Genomic DNA, 25,356 nt, shown 5'->3' with positions numbered 1-25,356 from the left:
CTATACTTAGCTCAGATTCAGCCCATGAATGTAAAAATAAGTTAAATATATATGTTCTTAAGAATGGTATAATTAATTCTTAAGAAAGTTTCTTCTTCTTTATATTAGTTTCCAAGGCAAATATCTTCAACATTTTAGAACCAAATTATTTTGAAGAAATATATGCTACTTTGCTGAAAAAAAAAATTATTATTTTATAATTTATTGATGCATGCATTCTAATTTCTTAATTTAGAATACATGAAAAAAATTATAAAATGAGATATTTTGAACATACTAACTACTTAAACAGAAGTTTAAAATTTGGAATGTAAATGTGAGATGTAATATAAAATGAGCAGAAGGATCAGAAATGAAGAGAAATAAGACAAATCCTAAAATGTATCTGATAATCCGAATATTGCTGCTGCTGATTTTTGAATCTCTTGAATTTTATACAACGGTAATAATACGAATAAAGAATACAACATTAGAAGTTTTTAATTAAAGCAAAATTTGAAATCTGTATTAAAAGGAAACCGCAATTCTTACAAGTAACACCTGATGTATCTAGATGATAGAAATGAAATTTAATAATTGAAGGACGTAATAATCCTTGAATTCTTCACTCAAAAATATTTGATGGGGGAAAAAAGGAAAATAATACAGTTGAAATCTTTTATGGCTTTCCAGAATATTTTAAAGTAAACGCAGAGTGAAATTACTACAAATAAATACTAAACAAGAAACTCTAATCTGCTTCCAGTAATTTAAGAGAGTGGCATTAAGAGGTCTGCATATGAGGGATCCAAATGGAGCAGAAATTGCAAAAACTGAATTTTTGTTTCTATTAGGCATCGAAGTCCCGTTTGACATTGTTTCACTAAACGCTTTTATTGAACGTCAGCATAAGTAGCGTTTTCAAAATTTGGAGTTAAACGTTTACCGTCTTTTAAGATTGAATTGGAAATAATCGAATTATGGAAAATGCATGAATTTTCCCAGTCTGGAATCTTGTGGAATTCCAATCTGTAGAATATAATAATGTAGTATAAAATTCGGTACTAAACTATATTTTACCTCAGGTAATGTGATATGTGTGTGTGTGTATATATATGTTATATAATCAGTATTGAATCCAAATTTTAAAAAACATCTGAAAGCTTTCAGATTTTATATAACCCTCAAAGGGCTCTTTGTTTTAACATTTTCTGTGCTATCTCTATTTATTAAATATCATATTCTTCGCGCTTAAACCATAAAATTCAATTCACTAGCAATATCACAAAATATTTAAAAGAGCGTTTGTAGTGAATCAACGCAAAATGACAAAACGAAATTAATAGCTCTTCTGAGAAAATTTCCGTTTGGGCTAATAATTGCATTAGAAATTATTAAGCTTAAGAAAAATAATCCTAAATATTCAGTCTCTTCATCAGTTAATTCTCAGTGCATCTTCTATGGTTCTGATAAACATTTCTCTAAGCTGACTTCCTTTATTCGGGTCAAAATCTTTTTCATAATAGTTATCGAATTAAAAAAAAACAATAGTTATCTAATATTAGGCCTATCATTTTACTAACTTACAGCTACAGTTCTGAAATACACTGGTGTGCAAAATTTAAGGAATAGACGGTTTCTCGAATGCAACGTTGTGCAGAAGTTTTCCACATCGGCCCAGATTATATAATAAGATCTTCAAGATATGAAAATATGAGACAAGTGAGCAAACTATCCAAACAAGGAATCAAAAGGGAAAAAGGGCATATTTTTGAAAATGTAGCTCAGAGCACAACTGAAGAGAAGTCAGAAACGTCCATGTGACAGGTGCCTGGAGAAGGGGATATGATTGCTACTGATTGCGATGTAGGAATTAATGCATTTCTCCGTGCTAAGGACAATGATGTCAAAGAACTAAGAGGTATCTCGGCCTTTTTCTCTTATATAGCCGATCTCAGCTACGAAATCTTTGCTATTGGACAGTCACATGCTGCAAAGCATCTCCTGAGAATGTCCCATACTTGAAGGAAAATCCATGAGTTGAATATCTTCACTCTCCAAATGCTCTGCAAGAGCTATTTTAGGATTCAATGTAAGATTCTTGTTCATGAAGAGGAAGTCTGGACCCACAGCACCTTTAAATAGACTCACGTGAGGCAAGAGAACCTCGATACAATAGTAGACACAGTGAAAAACAAACCGTATTTTTTTAGAAGAAATCGACGATGTTGAAGTGCTAATTGCGTGTTCCTTTTTCTCTCCAGATATATATACGTCCAGAATCACTTCTCAGTTTAAATGGACTCTCATCTGTAAAGAGCACTCAAAGGCAATCCTGCTGTGTACAGTTCTTATACTCCCAGGCACCACAGAAACCGGCTTCTCCGATGAGCAGTTGCAGTTGTCAAAAGCTTATAGCGTCCTAATTACGCGACTTTATATAAAGTTTTCCAGTCGTCCAAATTACGTCTATTGGATTGCTTGTTGGCTGTTTCACACGGCAATAGCAACTCCATGTTGCTGAAGTAAACGTATACCGTCTAATAACTTTCTCGAATTGATGAGCGTATTGCGTCCGTTGCTTTAGACCCTTCCGACACTCCTCTCCCAACATCATACGCCATATATGCGCATGCCCTACTGTATCGGTTCGAAATCTATTTCATGATTGGTCTTTCGGTCCGTTCTGCTGCCTTGTTCTGCCTTTATGTTACCTTCTCCCTTTCATCCTGTACACAATTGCGTAAAATTTATTACTGAATCATCATCTGAGTTAAATCTATCTTTACTTGAATCAAATTGCTTGTTTCCCTACGAACTATACCTTCGTTATCCTATTCTCATATTTTTTGTTGCTGACTGTATTATATATTAAAAATTAGCTTATTTTATATTATAAAGCATAAATTATCTCAGTCTAGTAGTTATTATAATACTCCGGAAATTATATATTTTTCCTTCCTTGCACCGTTTAAGTGCTTCGTCCCTCCCGGTTTAAGTGCTTCGTCCCTTTTTCTTTAATTCAAGATCTTTCACTTTGCATGTGTCTACAACTAACCATCTATATTACATTTTTTTTTCATATTTCTGTGCATTGCTTTTTATAATTTATGATACGCAATTTCAGTTCAGATTTAGATAAATTATACAATGTGTTAAACTTAAAGGTATCCATAACGTTGAGTCTGGAATGCACAATTAGGATACTTTTACTGCAAATAAAATCATTTTCGATTTCTTATTTAATGTTTCCAATGACCCAGTTTCCAGTTTTCTTGTTTAAAATATCTTCAGCGTCCTTCATACATTTATTTGAATATATCAACTTCAATTGTTTCAATACGTCTAGAATACTGAATGACTACTTAAGTATCTGCAGTGGTAAGGATATAGAGTTTAGAAATGTATTTCATTTTCGTTCTGAAGAAGCTGAAATGCAACCCGAAATTAGTTCAAAAAGTCAAAAACACGGGTAGTCAGTCATACATTGGAATAAAATATAATACATATTTTTAATATTTGTTTGGAAGTTGACTTTCTTTAGAAAAGCATCCTGTCTCTTTTGGCATTAATTCAATTATTTAATTTCCTAAAAGGAATCTATTTCTGTTCCTATAGAAGTCCAAAAAGCATATATTATAAAGGTATAAGTAATTCTGATCTCTAATTATTTTGTTAAGATTTTCTTCTATGCATATGTTCTACTGAATTAAGTCATTAGTTTGACTAACCGATTATTAAATTTCTATATTTTAACCAGATAGCCATTGTTTCACAAACATTGAGTTGTATTATCCTGTAGAAAAACCGAATGTTTTTATAGCAAAATAAATTTAGCAGAAGATAAACTTCTTCTCATTGCTTCTTAATAGTAGTAATGTCTTTTCTAAAGGATGGTGTTCTAATGAAAGTTTTCATAAGAAGTTTAAAAAGCGTTTCTTCCTTCTCTGTTCACTTCAGCCATTTCGATATGGGATCAGGAAAGTCATTTATATTGACCGCACCCTAACCCATTTCATAGCCTAATTTATTTTAGTGATGTTGCATCTACCGCATTTATTTTACAAGACATCAAAATGGCATTAAATGTCTCTTAACTGCCCAGATATCAGATGCAGCATCCAGTTCTCTAAATTATACAAATTTTCTCCATCTAATAATTGACTACCATGGTTATAATATGATTAGAGTAATAATAAAAAATGGTTATTATTGGAAGAGTAATATCCTAACACTGACTTTGCGGTTTCTATTACATTTCGTGTGTTAGGCTAATATTGCGCTAGTTATGCTTAATGCAACACAATCTGTATGAAAATCAATCATAGACAACTGAAGAACAGTCCCGTATTCAGAGTTCCACTCAATTCAGAGAGCCAATGAAAAGACTTCTTTGAAAATTGTTATATAAGTCAATTACTTAGAAAGCATTTTCTTAGACAGCATTTCATGGATTGCTTACCTTTAATATAGGAAATAAAAGCATAAACAAAGTATCTATAAATTAGTTAGGCAATTTCGTAACTTAATAACTTTCGAAATAGTAAATGAAATTAACCAATTTAACACAAAATTGTTTGTGATTTTGAATCGGTTACGTCTAAAATCAACTGTAATGCTCTTCTTATGTAATACGTTTTAAAGGTATAAATAATATCTTGATCTAATGGTTGGAGTAAAGAAGTAGTGTTAGGTTGTAGGAACAGTATTTTGACGTTGGGATTATTCCAATCTTGCGGGTGACATAGAGCATTATCTAATAGTAATAGCGTCTGGAAACTCAAATATTTCTCTATCTTTACAACAATATGTACTTTAATTGTTTTCCTGTAAATTAAGTTCAAACAAATCATTTTCTTTTGTCCAACTAATTTTTAGATATATGTATATCTCGCCGAGCAGTTTACACTTAGTAGGGAAAAAGGTAATATCTGTTTCTCCATCTTTAAAAAATCTAATAGCAAATGACACCATGGAGACTAATTTCCGTTGTGTACCGCGAGCCTACAATAGGAATCATAATGCCAAATATAAACTAAATTTTGCCTTAAGAATATTATATCCAGTTCCTTTTTACGCAATGTAAAAGAGAGGGTTGCATCCACTAAGAAAGTCCAGATTTTAACAGATATTTAACATTTTACCATGATCACGCAAAAAAAGCAGAGCAGCGTACTACGATTAAGCTGTAAATTATAATTTTCAAAGAAGACTTCACTAGCATCATTTTGATTATCATTTCATGAGCCACATATGAGGGTAAGTCATTAAGTATGTCACAAATGAACATTATATATTATATATACTTGAATCAAATTGCTTGTTTTCCTACGAACTATACCTTCATTATCCTATTCTCATATTTTTTGTTGCTGACTGTATTATATATTAAAAATATATGACCCTCCTATACCACGGTAGATAGGGTCCTAAAAATGCCGTGTTGTGTGAAATCGTGTTGTACGATACCCATAGCCAGAAAAAAAGGTTACGTTTCGAAAACTTATTTAAACTAAGTATTTTTTTAATTCTACATAAATAACCTGAATTTTTATTAAAACTATAAATGTATGTACAACACAAAACCAAAAATATTACTTTTATTCAACGCAACTTTAATTTAATTAATTTCGTTTTCGTTATTGCTCAGTATATTGGTGGAATGAGATCGCTTTCATTTTCAGAACTCTTTTCTTTATTTAAAGAAAATAATTCTTCTCTCTTTAAAAAATCTCTAATTTTACTTTGATTACTAGTTCTTACCAGTTAATTGATTTGATTTATAGCTTCGGATGACATTTCCATCAATTCTGTTATAAGGTATGTCTCCCGCCTTCTTAGCGGGCCTTCGTGGTGTAGTGGTTCTGCACGCTGGGCCGGTATTCCAGAGATCCGTGGTTCGATTCCCGTTGAAAGCGTTTGCTAATTTTTCATCTCGTCTGCCTCCAAATAATCCTGATGTCTCTACAGTGGCGCCCGAACTAAAAGGGTTTTGTATGATGACTCTCCACACCCAGGATTTGGCGATTGGGTCCCCTAAAATCCCCAGTCGCCCTTTAAAAGGGGTAATATATGTATGTTTCCAGTTCTTTCAGCGACAACGATATGATGTCGATACAGTGCTTGATTGAAAATTTCTTCCAAGCTTCCCTTATATTAATTGATTTTGAATCCGTTACGTCGAAAATCCACTGTAACGCTCTTCTTATATAATACGTTTGAAAGATATAAATAATACTTTGATCCAATGTTTGGAGTAACGAAGTAGTGTTAGGTGGTAGGAAAAGTATTTTGACGTTGGGATTATTCAAATCTTGCGGGTGACATAGAGCATTATGTAATAGTAATAGCGCTCGGAAGCTGAAATGTTTCTGCCTTAAATAACGTTCAATGTTTGGCACAAAACAATTTAAAAACCAGTCTTTAAATAAATTTCCGGTTGCTCAAGCTCTTGGATTTGCTTTCGAGTATACCGGTAAGATGTTCTTAATTACATCTTTAAGTTCACGAGGATTTAAAGACCTGTAAACTAACAAGGGTTTTGTCATAAAGTCCCTCAACGCGTTAGTGCACAAAAGAGTGTTAGACGATCTTTAGACAAAATAAATCCGGGGGCAGTTTTTTTTTTTTTTTTTTTTTTTCGATATAAAGTTTCTACTGGGCCTTTTTTTTTCCACTACAGCCCTCGTCGGCATTGAAAATTTGATCTGCTGTGCATCCCTGCTCTTCTATAATATTTTGAATTTTTTCAGGAAACGTCTTATCAGCTTCATAACCAGCCGATGCAGATTCTCCTTGAATTCTTATGTTATGAATGGCAAAACGCTTTCTGAAATTTTCAACCAACCTTTACTTGCTACATAATCTGGATTGATATTGTGATCAGAGGATTCTCCATGTTCTTTAAGGTGCTTGCAAATTTTGAGTCCTTTTTGTTTAATGATATTACCATCCAACGGAATTCTTTTTTGACAACTATCATCAATCCAAATGCTGAGTACCTTTTTCATCTTCTCAATTGTTGGTGCTCGGGGGCAAGTCGCACGTTTTGTGGATGTCGAAGATCCTGCAGCAACTGCTTATTTCTTTTTCATTTTTCTTACTAGTCCGGACTGTTGCTCCATTCAAATTAAGACATTTTCCAATGCGAAATGCCTTTTCTTCTTTTAAAAGACGATCCAAGATTTGGATCTTTACTTCTAAAGAAATAAATTCTCTCTTAAACTTTTTAAAAATTTTATCGGACATATTTTGGGACTGAAACTTAATTTCTTAATGCAAAAACGTTATTCTTTAATATACCGTGGCTCCACGCAGACTGATGACCAGCGGCGTGGCACACTTTTGTTTTCAGGTCACGTAGATGAGAATTCGAATTTTGGAAGCCGAACATTCAGGTTGTACGTTTTGGAGCTCTCATTGTGATCTCATATCGTTCATCTTCTGCGATAGTGAGGTTCCTTCATTGTTATCTAGTGGGTGTGGTCTTCTGTGACTGGGCATTGTTTCTATTGTGCTATACTTTGGCAGTCATGGAAGGAAACGATTTTAAAACCGTTAAAAATTTAACGACCGGTTAAAAATTTAACAATCAGTCTCCAACATGTGGCTCTTCTCCCTGAAGATTTTTTGTTCTTACTGAAACCGGACCTTGGAAGACAACTGGCAGGACATACGAAATAAGGATTCTTATGTGTTAACCGTTAAAAGACTCAAAATGTTGGAAAGGTTTACTTAAAAAGACGGGAAATAGGAATGTTACTTCCACCTTCTTCAATTATCATTTCAATGTGAAATTACTAATCTTTTGAAACCTTAGTTTATCGGATAATGACTATCCCCGCACCTCGAAGGGTGAGAGGGGCAGAATTTCTCTGACCGATATTTGGGTCAGAGCCGTTTTTCGAAACCCTGCAAATCTAGCCTATATTTCGGCCATCGTCTTCGAAGTGGATTATTTAAGTGCTTTGCTCAAATATGGAAAAACTTCGTGCGGAGTTCGTTAAATTTCTTGGGATTGCTTGGGCAATTTTCTTATCGTGTTAGAGCAAAACCGTGTTATAGGATGCCGTGTTGTAGAAGGGTTCTCGCAATTTATGTTTCGTGGTATAGCGAAACCGTGTTACAGGATGCCGTGTTGTAAGAGGGCTACCTGTATTTGAAAATAGCAGATAGTGCTTTATAGATGGCAACACCATTTTCATTAATGATATTCATGTTGTAAATTACCAAATATCATTTCAATTACTAAGTACCATTTGCACATGAGTAGTAATTTTGAAAATGGCAATGAAACTCGATTACTTTACAAGAGAGGATCAGCGTGCTGTTACCCGTTATTTTTTTGGGGGGAGGGACAAAAAGACTTCCTTCGAAAGATATTTATGAGAAATGTTTCCTGTTTATGAGAAGAAATGTTTGTTGCTTAAAGCTATGCGTAGCTGGGTTGAGGAATCTTCGCAAGGCCGCCCCAAAATTTATGATGATACCCGAAATAGGCGACCTGTTCAGATTCAATCAGCAGCTCAACGGTTGGAGGAATTGATTCGTGTTGATAGACGAGTAGCCATTGACACTATAGCAATAGCAATAAGAATTTCTCATGTTTTAGCCTACATTTCAGGCTTTCAAGTAATTACAAATAACTCAAACATTTTTATTTTGATTTTTAAGTCCTAGTGTACAAGTTCACGAGCGATAGAGAACTTAAACAAGTAATGGTTAAAAATGAAATAAGCTTTAAAGCTCTAGATATTTTGTAACACTCAGGTAATCTTACAAAAATTTAGTTTTGGCATAGTATGAATATAAATATATAGTAATGAATACCAAATACACAAATGTGGGTTAAACAATGAGTGATTTTAAACAGGCTAACGCCTAAGTAGAGGTAAATTAAGTATTTATATTTTATAAAAATAATCGTGTACATTGAATCAATTAACTACAATTCTAGTTTTAAGGAAGTACCTATTTTATGATCACCTGAGCTACATTTTCGTGTGCAGAAAACCATCAGGCTTCCCGAAAATTGTTTCGTTTTGTTAAAAGCATTTCATTCGATTTCTGGTACACATTTTTTTTTTTTTTTTGTTAGTGAACTAGTCATGTTCTAGGTATAATATATTTTACTCCTTAACTGAACTTCTGTTAATTTATAAATAGCCTTTCTGTTATTCTACAAGAAAAAACAGGTTCTGAAAAACTAGACAAGATTATTGCTTTGTAAGTTGCTTTTCACTTCTTGAAATGGAGTTTTGTATTTATTACGAGGTTAAAAATGATGAATTTCCTTTTTTTTTTCAATTTATTTGGTGCTCAATACGCGGACGTTGACTACAAATAACCAGCGATAAGGCGTGCTTTATCGTTGAACTAAAGTTCTTCCTTTCTTATGCAGAATTCTTTTATTCCTAGCCAACCAGTTGACTAAGTATAATACTTTAGTCTAAGAGTACGAAAAATGCTTGGAAAAAAGCCACTTATAATTCGATTTGGGAAACGTTCCTTCAGATTTTCCTTTTGTTTAGTATCATAATTACATTAAAATAAATTTAAACGTTAAAATTCCCCTCAATTTATTCAGCTTGTTGTTTTGCATCAGGTTACTTTGTTTATAGAAGGTTCGTGTTATTTTTCTTTAATTAAATTAAGTAAACTTGGGTATAACAAAAAACTTATAGTCAGAGGATTTAATGTGTTACGTATGGCAGCATCAAGTTTAAGCAAGTTGTAACAAGATTCTGACACGGTTATGGTGTTTAATTAATATATTTCGTTACTTTACTTGCAGATGTATGAAATCAAATGCAAAGATCAATTAAAGAAACCTTATAACGCTTTTTTGTGAAAGAACCAAATATTAAAATCATTTCTTTAATATACATTATAAAACATATAATGTTTAGTAGACACAGGGATAGTCATAGGTACCATACTTTGCTTTACATGTGTTAAAGTATACTGATGTATCCAAATTCTTGAGTTAAAAATCTATCCTTAGATATCAGACTTCGTAAACAGAGTACTTCTAACATACTTAGTTCAAAGCCGGCGAGCAGAAACTATTTTAGAAACTACTTAGATTGACATGCAAATGAACATGCAGTTTCATGAATTTGAATAAAAAAAAAACCATTGAAAAATGACGTGTTGGTGATGTCAATATTCTCGCTAAATCGTCGTTACAGGAAATTTTGCTTAAAAAATCATTCAGTGACTTCTGTTAATTAACTACATAAGATTAAGGTTGTTCGAGATCAGAATTGCTTCACATATAATTACGATTGTTCGGTATCCCATGAAAGGAATACCCACACATATACGGACACATTCTCGATGAAGATTGGATTATGCATAAATAAAACATCTTGCATAAATTATGAGAGTTTTGCTGGTGGATCCCAGGAAAGGAGTAATTACTTACGGAGAAATATAGGCTCAAAGAGCATTCGATCATATATAAATAAATCATCATGCAGACACTATGACAGTTTCGCTACTGGACACCTGTTATGTAGAGAAATTATCTGATAGCGTTATAAAAAATTAAGTGAATGATTTTATGATTTATGGAAATTTAAATTTTTTTTTGATTCTGAATTATTTAATTTAAGGCTTTAATTTTGGGGAAAAACAGATGCTTCTGGAAATATTATTTAGTTTAAAAGAGTATTATTTATTTTCCTCTATTTGTAAATCTTGTACAAACTTTTATTCATTGTGAAAGAAGCAGGGAAAGGGAGGCAATTTTCGCCAAGTCATGATTTCGCGCGCTTTAGAATGTTCGAGAAAGAATTTTCATTGTTAGTTGACCTTAAGAGAGGAAAGTACGTGACGGAAAGGTCAAAGGTTGCTACTTGTCTTTCAATGTAAGTCATTCAGGTTTTTTGGCGATTGAGGGTCCGGTTGTTGGCTAAGTGAAGAAGGGCGCGCATGCGCGATCACCCTTATTTCCGCATTCTGGAGTTGAAAACGAAGATTTTGCCATAATTAAGGGGGCGATAAGTGAAGCCATAGTGGGAGCCCGTTTTGTGAAGGAGACGAAGGAAATTCGAGTTGGATACAGACTTACTGTGGACTCGTTTAGGCACTCCATGACTGACTCGCTGATTTTCGGGCTTGCTGGACAAAATGTAAGTGACTCCGAGAGGTGTTTTCCGGCGGGGAGCGGCAAATATGCTCCCCGGCCGCGTTTGGTTAAGAGGCGAGACACACTTACTCTTGACTCGCTTAGGCACTCACTGCTTGGATTCGCTGACTTTCGGGCTTGACGGACTTGTTGACGGAGACTGAGAAAAAACTTGTGGGTGTTGCGAAGGAGAAAGGAAAAGATTTAGTCGGCATCGAGCTGTGCTTCCGGCCGGGAGCGGCAATTATGCTCCCCGGCCGCGGGTTTTCTCAAAAATGCGAAGAAAAAAAAAACTGTTGAGCGAATAACAAAAAAATTAACAGAGACTTGGGTCTCTATCTGTATCTGTATGCTCCCCGGCCGCGTTTTGGTTAAGAGGCGAGACTCTCTTACACACTTACTCTGGACACTCTTACTTTTGGACTCGCGCACTTACTGGTTGGCTGGACTTGTGGATGTTACTCTGGAACTTACTTGGGACGTTACCCGTGAAGCTTGCTCTTGGGATGAGTAAGAACAGGCGAGCCGTACTTTCCTAGCAACAACGTTTCTGACCGGCGAAATTTGAACGAGTTACCTGCGTGTTGACATAGGACTTTCAGGACCAAGCGGATAGCCGTCCTGGGCAGCAGTGCTCCTGTTTCTGTTCTACAGTAGTGAAGTGGGTCTACATTTTTAGAACCAGTGTCAAGATGAGCCCGGCTGACATCAACGCGGGATAAGATAAGAGTCCTCCGCTTCAAGATGTCCCCACTACAGATAAGTTATATATTTTTTTTGTGTTTATTCGATCCTCTCACGAAACTTTCTTTCTTCATAACATTGGTGCCGTGACCTCTGCTTAGTGGGGGATCGGATCGAGAATTGAATTTACCTATTTTGTGTAATTTACTTTTTAAGGAAGGAGTTAAATTTTATGTGCTAGGATTAATTAGAGTTTTTTTTTATTTGTGTTTGCTTATTTGTTAATACGAGAGTGATAAAGTTTGAAAATGTGTGTGAATTTCAAAAATTTTGGACTTTAACGTTAGGCAAACAGAATTGAACTTTAAAATTAGGAAAAAAATATATTTTAATGTAGCAGAATAGGTACTGTACATTTTTACTGTTGAAAAATCCTTGAGTGTTTTCTAGATGTGTATTTTTGATTTTCGACGTACTGATTTATGATACAAGATGGAAAATTAATTATTTCACGATAATCCTCTGCTATTTGTGTATCCTTGTATAAAGTTTCGAGTGCTTGTCGGTAAAAACTGGACTCATTTTTGAGCACTTCTAAGAGAAAGAGATTAAAGACTCTAATTATTTTACTGAATGAGACAAGCCATAGCTAGGCGTAGCTAGAAATTTTTTTTTTGTGTGTTTTTGCAAATTATTTAACCCAGAATCTTGTGAAATGTGTAATCGTGAGGGGTTACGTTAGAGAAATTTTGATTATTTTGAATTGATTGAATAATATTTTGTGAAATGTATGTAATGTTTTCATGATTATCTAGTTTACCAAGTATCTTATTATTTTTTTGATTACATTGTTTTGATATGATTCCAGTATATTGTGTAATGTGTTAGTAATTTAATTTAGTATTGAGCAATGAATTTTATAAGTTCTTAAGACATAATGATACAAATGAATGAGTTAAAAAAAAATGTAGATTGTTTTTCAATTGCCAAATTCTGTTTTAATATGAACATGGGTTAGATTTGGATTTTTGCCTGAGATCAGCAATAGTGATGTTTGGTTATTTAATTTTTTTTTTGGATTGAATTCATCAGCTTGAGTGAAGTTCTAATTAGTTTAATGAGTCAGAGTAATTGAGATGAGTTATCTTCTGAGTTTTAAGTTTGTGAAGAGTTGTCATGTGAGAATTGTTTAAACAGTAGAAATTTAGTCTTGTGAATTGCAGCAAGTGAAGTTTAATGAGAATTTTGTGACAACGGGAATTTGTTTGGTGAAAATGTTTGAAATAAGTTTGAGAAGATTAGTTACTTTTGCTCTGTACTCATGTGTGGGAATTTTCTGTGGATTACAAGTAGTTTGTCTTGAATTTACTAGTGGATCGTAATAGATTTGATTTGAGTTATTGAATTTTCTTTCTTGGTTGGACTTGTTGCTGAATTTGGGGTTAATTCTTGTTTTGGCTTGAGTTTTGTATTTGAATTGGTAGTATCAAGATAGTTGTATCAGGTTTTTGTTTTGTTTTCTGGTGGTTTCTGCCAAGGTCCGTAAAATGTAAGTTCTCTGATGTTTAGTTTCTGTGGAAGAATTGAGATTTCTGTGGTCATAGGAAAATAGTAGAATTTGAGTTATGGATTTCATTTGTGTGATTTTTAGGGATTTTGAGTTACGAGTTATGAGTATTTTTTTTAGTTTAGCACTTTTGAGAACTTTGCATTTGTTGCTTGCAGTTAGGTCTTGCGTGAAGTTGTAATGTCCTGAAAGCTCGTTTTCTTGTAAATACTTGCACTTCATGGTGGCACTTGACCTCTTACACCGGGAGAAACAGGAACTTGTTATCTGAGAAATCTATTGTTGTATCTTTTTCATTGTGTTGGTTCAGGATTGTAACGTTTCAGTCAGCGCACTTTTCTTTCCGAGATAAGAGATCTTATGTTCTCTTTCAACGTGTCTGGGGGTTTGCTTGATACGTAAAGTTTGAGTCTGTCATTCATAATACAGCGCTTTTCTCAGCTTACATGGACGCGGTAAAGAGTTACTTTGTTTCTATTGTTTGGGTGGAGGTGTTGCTGAAGGCTGCTACTTAGGTTACTATACAACGTTTTGGAAGAGTCTGATGCAGAATAGATCTCAGTTTTTGCCAAAAATTGGGGGGTTTGTTTTGAACACTTTTTTGATTTGTGATATTTTATTTAGTGTTCTAGTAACGTGCTTCAGTCCAGCTTTGATTGATTTCTTTGACTAGGTTGAATTTTTTTTTCTCGTGGACTTAAGGGATTTTTAGAATTACTGAAATTTTTGTTGTCTAACTAAGGGGACTTAAATATGGTGTTGTTACTCACTAGTGTTTACCGTGAGGTTTGAAAAATTTTTAGCGACACTTCACTCTTGCTGGTTGATTTTTTTTTGGCTTGACTTGAAATACAGTGAAATTATTTTTTGACTTGATATGGTTTAACGCAATGACTATTTGTGTATTTGTTTAGGTATTGCAGTTTAAATTTTTTTTTAAGTATCGCTGATCTCATTGCTCATTTGAATTATGTACGAAATTTTTACAGTTTAATTGTATTTTCATTTTATGTCTATATGTGTATCTTGGTAGTATCTGTTTGTAATTATTGGCCAAACGTCATTTTGTATATACATTAGGTTGTATTATTACTATTATTTTTGTGTGTTTTGGATAAAATTCTAATTGGTATTTGCACAGCGTATTCGTTATGTTCATTCTCGGAATTGATTTTGGTTGGATTGAATTTTTGGACAATCACGTTTTCCTTCTTTCTGATCTTTGTGTGGGGTATTTTCGGCTGGTTCCGAGGTTCCTTGTGTTGTAACGTTCTTTTCTTTTCTAATGCTTGGCCCTGATCAGGCCGCTTCTGTTCTTAGACGTGACTGTTTGGGATTCAATCTTAGAAGTTATTCAATTTCGTAGTACTTAGGGGTCTGTACTCCTTATTTGAATACGTTCATGTGACATATTTTATTTGGAATTGTTTGAATTATTAGTGTGTTTATTTTCTCAGGAATGTATTTTATGTATCTGCGGCGCGTTAATTATCTTATTTTTATTTATTTCATTTTTTTTGGTGTGAACACTTGGATTAGATTATTTCTTGCTTCGGGTGTGTGTATCCGAACACATTCAGTGGCTTATCTATCGTAAGGAAAATTGAAAGATAAAGTCTTCTTCAACTTTGAAAGAGTGATTGTTCTTCCTTGGTCGAAGGTGAGACGTAGGAGGGTGAAATCTGGTTTCTTTTAAGGTCAAGTTCCTCTACTAAGGAGTATTGTGGTGCTGAGTTCACATTCCGGGGTTGGTTGCTTTCATTTTCTCGCGTTGAAGGCTGCAGGGGGGAGTTGTTAACACAATCATTTCTAACTACAGAGTTTTCCCTCGCTTGCATTGACAACTCCGTACTCATTTAATGTACTCCATGATTGTGCTCAGCAGAAATTGTCACAATAGTAGAATGTGCTCGACCTCAGGTGAAATTGTTTACATTAATGGACTGAAAAAGAATGAATAGATAAATAAATGTTCAGAAAGGTGGCCACACAGAGACTGCAACACTAATGTGATGCAATGAACTGAAAAAAAAAAAAAAAGAGAAATTCTTTTTGTCATGAAATTATTGATTGATCTTAGACATATTTTGTTTGTGATTAGCGCCTTATTTTTATTTTTATTTTTGTATTTGTTCTGAGTATTTCTAGGTTTAATTAAGTGATTTAATTGATGTTTTTGATTAATTATTTTTGATGATCTTCCTTGAGTATTTTAATTAGTAATTGCTTTGATTAATCTTGTTGTTTTACTTGCACATTTTGGACTTTACATTTAATGTGTCAGTAACGTCACTGTACCAAGGAGTCGTATGAAATATTGTTACATCATGTTATCCTTTAGCCTTATTGCACAGTATGAGTCATGGTATTTCAAGAAGTGTCTGTCTTCTAAATTTTGGTAAACCAAAATTTAATTCCTTAGGGGAAAGGAATGTTATGTAGAGAAATTATCTGATAGCGTTATAAAAAATTAGGTGAATGATTTTATGATTTATGGAAATTTAAATTTTTTTTTTGATTCTGAATTATTTAATTTAAGGCTTTAATTTTGGGGAAAAACAGATGTTTCTGGAAATATTATTTAGTTTAAAAGAGTATTATTTATTTTCCTCTATTTGTAAATCTTGTACAAACTTTTATTCATTGTGAAAGAAGCAGGGAAAGGGAGGCAATTTTCGCCAAGTCATGATTTCGCGCGCTTTAGAATGTTCGAGAAAGAATTTTCATTGTTAGTTGACCTTAAGAGAGGAAAGTACGTGACGGAAAGGTCAAAGGTTGCTACTTGTCTTTCAATGTAAGTCATTCAGGTTTTTTGGCGATTGAGGGTCCGGTTGTTGGCTAAGTGAAGAAGGGCGCGCATGCGCGATCACCCTTATTTCCGCATTCTGGAGTTGAAAACGAAGATTTTGCCATAATTAAGGGGGCGATAAGTGAAGCCATAGTGGGAGCCCGTTTTGTGAAGGAGACGAAGGAAATTCGAGTTGGATACAGACTTACTCTGGACTCGTTTAGGCACTCTCTGACTGACTCGCTGATTTTCGGGCTTGCTGGACAAAATGTAAGTGACTCCGAGAGGTGTTTTCCGGCGGGGAGCGGCAAATATGCTCCCCGGCCACGTTTGGTTAAGAGGCGAGACACACTTACTCTTGACTCGCTTAGGCACTCACTGCTTGGATTCGCTGACTTTCGGGCTTGACGGACTTGTTGACGGAGACTGAGAAAAAACTTGTGGGTGTTGCGAAGGAGAAAGGAAAAGATTTAGTCGGCATCGAGCTGTGCTTCCGGCCGGGAGCGGCAATTATGCTCCCCGGCCGCGGGTTTTCTCAAAAATGCGAAGAAAAAAAAACTGTTGAGCGAATAACAAAAAAATTAACAGAGACTTGGGTGTCTATCTGTATCGGCAAAAGTCAGGACGATGTCCTCTGAACTCCGACTTGAAAACAGAAGGAATTATGTCACCTTAGTCAACTGGAAGCCTGCGTTAGCCGTTCTCTAAAATGCATAGCTTAATTGTCTACGTTTTCCTTGGTGGAGCTGAGAGTCTGGGCAGACAGCCGTGCGGTGTAAGCTGTTCTCTTGCTTCCAGTGGGAATAATTTTCTTCTATGGAAAACAGTAGCAGGCGTAAGATTTGACGGTATAGCTGATGTAATTTATTGTCGTGCCGTTCGAGTCTCTGTCTTGCGGATTTGCCAAGTGACGTAAGGATTGAGCTAAGATATGAGCTCTCCTCCACTTCAAGATGTCCACTCAAGATAAGTATTATTTTTTTTGGTGTGTTGGAACTTTAGGCAAGTTTTTTCAAAAACGTCCTTAGCAGTAAAAACAACGTCGAATCTAAAATTTAACTCTCAGGCCATAAATTGTTTCCCTTCCCTTTCTTTTAAATCACCAGACAAATCTTAAGTTTTTTTTTATGAATTTAAATGAACAGACTCAGACTCTCAGATGAGGTTAAGATTTTTCTTATTGTGTTGTAATTGAATAAACTGATATTTAATCTGGAACCTCTTACAGTATGTTTTTCTTTATATATTTAATATGAACTTTTCTTTTATATCTTGTACATGTTTTATGTTTTCGATCCTCTCACGGCGCGGTCCCGGAATGCATTTTTTTTTCACAACGCAAAAATGCTGTACACGTTTCACTATACGATCACAAAAATTTGTTAGTTGGCAAATTCTTAAGAGTTTAGTTTTCCTTCCTAAGAGGAAGTAGAAACCTTTTCACGGCAAGTAGCTTCATATTTAACATTTAACATATAGGAATTTCAGATTTAACATGGTACCTTGAAGTAAAACTATTTAACCTTGGTGTCGAAACTTTTCTTCATAACACACCATGCTGAGATTATGAAAATTTTCAAAGCATATTCAGTATCTTTAATACCTTTGGAGCAGGAGGGTTTGAACTCTAATCCTAAACGTTTCGCTTGATTTCTCATTTTAAAGTTAATACTAACTATAAAAGCAGGTACTTCTCATTCTTTTCTAACATAAAACTATGTGTGAGAACAAGGATATTGAACATTTCAGTCATATTAAAAAATAAAATTTTCATTTATTTGAAATAAATCCAAATGTTTTCAAGCATTATTACTCACAATGAATATGCAAGTAGGAAATATGTCGCTTAAAACTTTCTGTTAAATTTCATTGAACATATTCAAGTATTTAACTTACTAAAACAGGAAACAGGAATATCAGTTTGGAACATAAAAACTGGAATTCGATAGGTTTGAAAAATATAAACCAAGGTCTTAATCAGAAATGCAAGAAAAAAGAAAAGAAAGTTTATTTGAAGTATGCGGCTTTTTTCAATTTTAATACTTGAAAATAAATGACATTTTATTTTCAATCAGTGAGGCAAAACAAAATATATTTTCAATGTGAAATATGGCCTATGAAATGAGAAAAATTCTCGGTTTATTTGAAAGACATAAACCAGCGATTTGTGAAATTTTTCTCTTAAAATGGCAATGAAAACTTCTTTTCTTCTCTCTTAGTCTTCAAATGTGAAAGCGGTGTATTGTATACGGTAACAGATGATCGTTATTCTGACATCATAAAAGGAAACCGCAAGAACTGGTAGAGATAATGTGTTGCTTTCGTTTCATCGGTTTTCCTTACAACAGGAAAAAACAGCTTTTATGGCAACTTAATGTTTTCTTTCGGATGTTTTCGTGGTGTCGTAAAACTTTGTTTTGTTACGGATGGGATTACACTGAATATCAATTTTTGTAAAAATGCTTCGTTGAACTCTTTTCTATTATATTATTTATGTTCTATTATGCTTTGTAATGAGGACAAGTATCAAGATGCACGGATGTATTATATATATATATATGTATATAAAGGCGCCCAACTATTATATATAGGTGGCATTAAAATTTTTCTTATCAAATATCGTGGTACCTTTTTTATGAAAATGATCGTGCATTTTGTTTTGCCAAAACTTGACATTACCTAAATTTGAATTTTAAAAAAGATACTTTCATTGGCTTTTGCTTTTTACTTTCAAACAAATTAATTAGGAAAGCGTGGGAAAAAAGACAGTCTAAATTTTACGAATCTTAGAAAACGTCTCTTTTTCACAAATAACCCATCACAGTTATTTCTAAATAATTAACAGTTGCATGTCTTCAGTTTTAATCAATGTTTACTACACTCATGTCCATAAATTAAGGATAATGCAAAATCAGGCAAAGGAAGAGTTAGAAGCAAAAGAATTTAACTTATTTGTAAAGCTTATTTATTAAACAAAAGGTAAGAAGCAAAAAAGATGCTATATGTTTGATATTATTAAAAAAATTAGCGATTTTTTCTCCCTGGAGCAAATTACAAAAAAACCTATTTACAAAAAACTAATATTACATTGTTGGTATGATTGTTAATACATTGTATGTCTCCCAGACGATGCAATACAGTCCGTACAACGCCTAGGCATGCTGAGTATCAAATTATCGATCTGATCTTGGGGGATATTACACCACTCAAAAAGCAATGCTCTCCGAAGTTCCGGTAGACATGTAGGAGGAGGTTGACGGGCTGCAACTCGTCGGCCAAGCATCTCCCACACGTGCTCTACTGGATTCAAGTCCGGTGAGGATGCTGGCCCAGTCCATACGGGTGATATACTCCGATTGAAGGCATTCACTTACGATGTTTGCACAGTGAGGACGGGCGTTGTCATCCATAAACGCAAATTGTGCGCCCATGGCGCCCCGAAACAAACGTACACGTTTTCCAGAATGACGTCCCGATAGATTTGGCTTGTCATGGTTCCAATTTCAACATGCAGGTCAGTTCGGGAACCCAGAATAATTCCACCCCAAACGAGCACTCCTGCACCACCGTAACGGTGTCGTTCAATGATGTTTTCTTGGTGGTAACGGGTACCTGGAGCTCTCCATATGAAAGTCCGGCGAGAATAAGACTGCAAGCTAAACCTGGACTCGTCGGAAAACATCACACAAGCCCACTGTTGCGGTGTCCACAATGCATGCTCTCTATTCCAGGCTAACCGCAGGCGACAGTGAGTTGCAGTAAGAAGAACGCATCTGACAGGTCTACGAGCATATAGACCAATCTGCCCTAAGCGTCTGTACACGGTCTGCCTTGAAATTGTCGTACCAGTGGCTGAAGAGAGCTGACGAGACAGGTCTGAGGCTGTGCTCCACCTGTTTCTTTTGGCAGTAACTGCAAAATACCGGTCCTCATTCGGCGTTGTAACTCTGGGGCGACCTATGCTGTAACGTCTACTCACATTACCAGCATCTTGGAATCGTTGCCAAAGCCTGGAGATGACACTCTGGGCAATTCCAAGTTCGTCTGATACTTCCAGTTGGGTACGCCCACATTCCAGACGGACGATAATTCTACCACGTAAAAAATCATCCAAATGCGTCCTTTGTGTCATAACTATTCGGTTATTGCACTGAAATGCTTATAAAGCGCGTGCGAACATTTTGACTTCTTTGCCTGCATTCCTTATATATCACTCTCTTACACTCTCGTCATTGTGACGTACCATCGGTGTCATCTGGTTACTTTATGAAATTTGCATATGATTCTTGAAGATGTGTGTAGTGATTTTATAGGTGATATATTTATTTTAGAGTTCGATTTCCGCGTGACTCCGAATTATCCTTAATTTATGGACATGAGTGTATTTTAGTTAATAAATCGGTGTCATCTGGTTACTTTATGAAATTTGCATATGATTCTTGAAGATGTGTGTAGTGATTTTATAGGTGATATATTTATTTTAGAGTTCGATTTCCGCGTGACTCCGAATTATCCTTAATTTATGGACATGAGTGTATTTTAGTTAATAAATTATTATGATTATTTCTGCTGATAAGTATATTAAATAGGTCAAAATAACCAAGATTCAATTATTTATCTCTCTTAATTTCACTCAATATTTTTTGAGTCTTGTAACTGTAAGTTCTAATAATCTAACGCAATAACTATTATTCTGTAAAATACAGGAATGAGTCCTTATCATTTAAAAACTTAAGTTAGTAAACTTTCTTTTTTTAATCTATTCTCGGTGTAGGTAAATAAAAAACTTTAGTTAGTAAATATCTCTCATTAACATCAAGATCAAGAATAAAGTATTACTTATCCTAATTTATATTTCTACCTTTCTCCCTTTTGAAATTGGAAAATCCTCGAAGAAAGCTTTTCCCCTCTCTTTTTGTAGATAACCCTGTTTTGTCATCTTCAAATGAATAATACAGTAAAAATGACCCTTCTTATTGAAGAGCATGCATCAATATTTGCAGCCGATGTTCAGCTGTTTCTTTCATCGAATGTTCACAAACGAGTTCAGCTGTTTCTTTCATCGTGCTGCCCCAATGCTCACAAAGAAGTCTGATCATCGGAATTATCTTCCCTGACATTTATTTGTGAAAAAAATAAAATAAATGTTATTGATGCAATAAGCAAATCTACAAACTTCTTCTAAATGTCTTGACCTTCTGGTGGCTGAATGGTTAAAAAAATTAAACAATCGTAATTAGAGCTGGATTCAAGTTCCGGCAAAAAATCCAGGTGCATGACTGTTTTGTACTTTTTCCCCTATGTAACGTGCATATGAGCTAACTTTCCTTCATGAAAGCATTCCAGTTCAGGCAGATATCCTTTGAACTCTTTTTGTCTGTATACATAAAAACTAACAAGCCAATCCACTTTTATGTCATAAAACTGCATTTGTGTCGGAAGTAGACCGATTTTTGCCCCTGTGTAGAAGTATTTCTTCTCATTCCATTACCAGTTCCTCAGTATATTAGTTTGTAAACATAGGTATGATATCGATTAATGTGGTCTGAGGTTGGATATATTTATCCTCTCATTTGTTTCAACAACAGGAACATAAAATATACGAGGAGAAAAGTAATTGCATATAATTTTCGGCAGAGAAAGTGCGGTAGGAAAACTGGGAACTGCATATTCTAGAATGCTTTTGTTTATAATAATATAGGTGTTTCGTTTGATACCCGTGGTCATTTTGCTTTTTCTGTTAGTAAGGATAAAGTGTCCATGCTTTGTTTTCACCCTCTTATTCAGCGTTTGATTAATTAGCGTAAAGGAATTAGATTGAACTGGGCATTTTCAGAAGTAAATATTATTAAGAAAATTAAGAATTTATCCTCCAACGTAAATACGAAAATAGACGAATTTAATATTGGACTGACTGGACGAAAGATTTCTAAATTTGCATATTGTCTTTATCGTTAGAAACTCAATCTTAGCCCAAACCTCGAAGCTAACTTACCTGTGCTTTTAAAAACGAATTACGAAACTTTACTGTAAGGAAGGAAAAAAGTACCTTCAACTTTCTTTTAATTAAATCTTATTTTATCTTCAACAGGTTTAAAATTTTATTATTCTAAGTAAAAATCCTTTATGTTTCAAAAGCAAAAATCATTTAAAAAACATTGGAAGCTGAGTATTTACCTTGCAGAAACGTCTAGATCTGCGCTGAGTGTTTGCACCTTCCATCGAAACTCCGCCTGAATAATTTAGAAGACTACCTAGACTTAACAATACCATACATGTTTAAAATAAAACAGAAAATTAAAGTGGAGAACAAAGATAATGGTAATCATATGTTATCAGAGGCAAAAATAATGAGACTGCTTTTCTGTAAGGAGTTGTGAAATCTGAAAAAAATATTAATACTTTTTTTTCATTTTATTTATGCCACTTATTCCCAAAAAATTCCTCATGTTAATTTCTTGATGAACTAATACATGAAAGGATTAATTGATTGAATTGATTGTTTTGGTCTAAAACTGAGTACTTTATTTGACGCATTTTAGCCAGCTAATGATCTTTTAAAAGTAGTATCTCTATTACTGAACAAAAATAACAAACCAATTTAGTTCAAAATGCGTTCTCCTAACTTAATTGAGTTATTTCATTTGAAAGCAGGATGAGAATCAAATCGGTGACATCTTTTTTAATCCAAACTAATTCATTGCAAATAAAAATAGCTTTGTAAGTACAGATTCACTGGAAGCAAAAACAATTTCTGTTAGTTTATTTAAATATCGGTGGGAATTCATATTTTGTTCTGCAATGTAAATTTTACAAACTTCCTAGGAAGTAATTCTAAAGCATTCTAACTTTTCTGTTAGAATTTTTTAATTTAAAAAAAGTAGTTTTTTTAAATTCAGTCCTAGTTTAGGTACTTGAAGAATTTTCATTCCTTTGAATTACTTATAGTATCGTTTTCATAGACAGAATATGCAAATATTAATCCAAATCATAAGAGAAGTAAAGAAGAAATTTCAATTAGTTTAGTAACTCTTCTTATGTATGTGCATAAGCAAAAATTTTTAAAGAAAAGAGGCTCATTTCTTATTTTCATATTATACTATCAGTATAAATCTTTTAACTTCAACCATTTCTTTTTGCCTTGATATATGGAACTGAACGATAAGTTACTAAAGAATTGTAAAGTATCTCCTCAGAAGTACTAATAACAGACTTCGTAAATATCTGCGATAGAAATAATAAAAGCTACTATAGCAATTTCTATAAAATTCTGCAATTCATTAATCATTTCATAGCTTAAGATGTTATCAGTCTAGACTCGCTAAAGAGTGTTTATGAAGGATCATATAAGACATTCGGAATTTCTAAAGCGCTTAACTTTTTAGATGACTTTGATGCAAATTTATATAGCATTTCGACAGGAAATTCACCCAAGATGTTTAAAGATCATAAAATGTCGTAATCTTTAGACGACAGCGATGCAAATTTGCTTAGCGTTTCCACATTCATACACATTTCAGTTTGCTGTGCAATAACAATTAATTCAACTGCGTAGTGTTTATGCAAGGGAGTTTTAAATGCATACTAAAACACAATTCCTTGTGTGTTTTAACTTCCTCTTCAGTGTGGGCTTTACGTTAAATATAAGTGATCAGGCCGCACGGCTCCATGATTATCATATGAGTAAATCTCTTAATGGTCTACTATATACAATCATGCTTGGACAGCATTGTTGGACTATTCATTTTATAGCAAAGCACAATAAGGCTATCAGAATTTCAATCATATATATAAGCTGTCATTCATTAAGAAGAGTGAATATTTACGCACCTCTGCAAATTTTATATTTATCTCCATGTTCTCTTAAAAATGCAAAGCGCTGCTTTAGTATCAATATAAGGACATGAAGAATAGCTTTCGAAAAATTGTCCGTATTGTAGTATATTAGAAACTGATTTATGAAATTTAAATAATTATTTAGACGCAATTTTTTAACTTACAGCATTTTTCAATAAATCATATATCTGATTAAAAAGTGATTGTAAAGAAATGAAATAAAAAAATATTTTCCCCAAATTGTAAATTGTATTATGAACTTTGCACAGTAATAAATTTAAGAATAATTATTTCATTTTTTCGATAATTGGTGTTACTTATCTTGTGTATCTAGTAAACATTTAATGAGATAAAACTTGTGAATCTTTCGTCCTTCCGAAAAAGAAGCAATCATAAAATTTTGTGCTTCGTCTGTAGAGACATTAGGTTATTTCCAAGCAGGAGTCATGAAAAATGAGCAGGGACGTCACCGGGACTCTAACCATCTACCTCTCGAATACGCGTCGAGCGTGCTGACCATTACACCACGAAGACATGTTAAGAAATCGGAAGAAATACTTTATATACTCCCCCTTTTAAAGAGCGATTGGGGATTACGGAACCCAGTCGTCAAATCCTGCTGGTGGAGAATCAACATCCACCACCGTTTTTTGTTCGGGGGCCACTGTAAAGACATTAGGTTATTTCGAAGCATGAGTCATGAAAACTGAGCAATGCCTTCGCGGGGACTCAAACCACAGAGCTCTCGAATACACGTCGAACGTGCTGACCACTATACTACGAAGGTATGCTAAGAAGGCGGGAGAAATACCTTATACGTCTTATTCAGCCTAAATAAAATTTTAAAATAAACCAAAACAAAACCAATTTTTTTTAAATAAACAATCTAAATATTTTTTGGATACATATGAGCATTTATCTTTTAAATAATTAATTGCAATCTTTCTAGGTTTGACTGAAATATGTATTAATTTATAATACACTCATGTTCATAAATTAAGGCTTATTCAGAATCACACATAAATTTTAAAGTAAAAATGTCACCTGTAGAATTATCGCACACATCTACATGAATAATATTCAAATTATAGGAAGCCAACAGATGACGCCGGTAATAAGTCGCAATGACGAGAGTGTAAGAGAAGTGTATTTAGAGAATGGTAAGCAAAGAAATAAAATTGTTCACAAATGTTCTGTAAGCCACTCAGTGCCACAGTCGATAGTTATGACACAGAGGACGCATGTGAATGATTATTTACGTGGTAGAATTATTGGCTGCCTGGAATGTTGCCGTACGCACATGGAAATATCCAGGAAACGTAAAATAGCCGAAAGTGTCATCTCTAGACTTTGGCAAACAATTCCAAAATG

At 34.1% G+C, this 25,356-nt stretch overlaps 2 protein-coding genes across 5 annotated transcripts in view; one reads left to right on the top strand and one right to left on the bottom strand.

Annotated features, from left to right (window-relative positions):
• Window positions 1–6,989, bottom strand: part of LOC146996788 (zinc finger BED domain-containing protein 5-like) — a 37,731-nt gene extending 30,742 nt beyond the window's left edge. Inside the window, exons 1-2 of the mRNA XM_085819667.1 lie at window positions 6,827–6,989; window positions 1,967–2,114 (exon numbers count right to left, since the gene is read on the bottom strand). Of these exons, the coding sequence (XP_085675793.1) occupies window positions 1,967–2,114; window positions 6,827–6,989 (311 nt within the window). The remainder of the gene's footprint in view (window positions 1–1,966; window positions 2,115–6,826) is intronic.
• Window positions 1–25,356, top strand: part of LOC118181845 (uncharacterized) — a 430,621-nt gene that overhangs the window by 98,408 nt on the left and 306,857 nt on the right. The window lies entirely within an intron of this gene.

This window comes from Stegodyphus dumicola, chromosome 6 (assembly GCF_044657685.1).
Source record: "Stegodyphus dumicola isolate Sdum_Otavi_A_Nest chromosome 6, ASM4465768v1".
Classification (NCBI taxonomy): domain Eukaryota; kingdom Metazoa; phylum Arthropoda; class Arachnida; order Araneae; family Eresidae; genus Stegodyphus; species Stegodyphus dumicola.
Note: the sequence above shows the minus strand (reverse complement) of the source record. Positions and strands in the feature narration are given on the sequence as shown.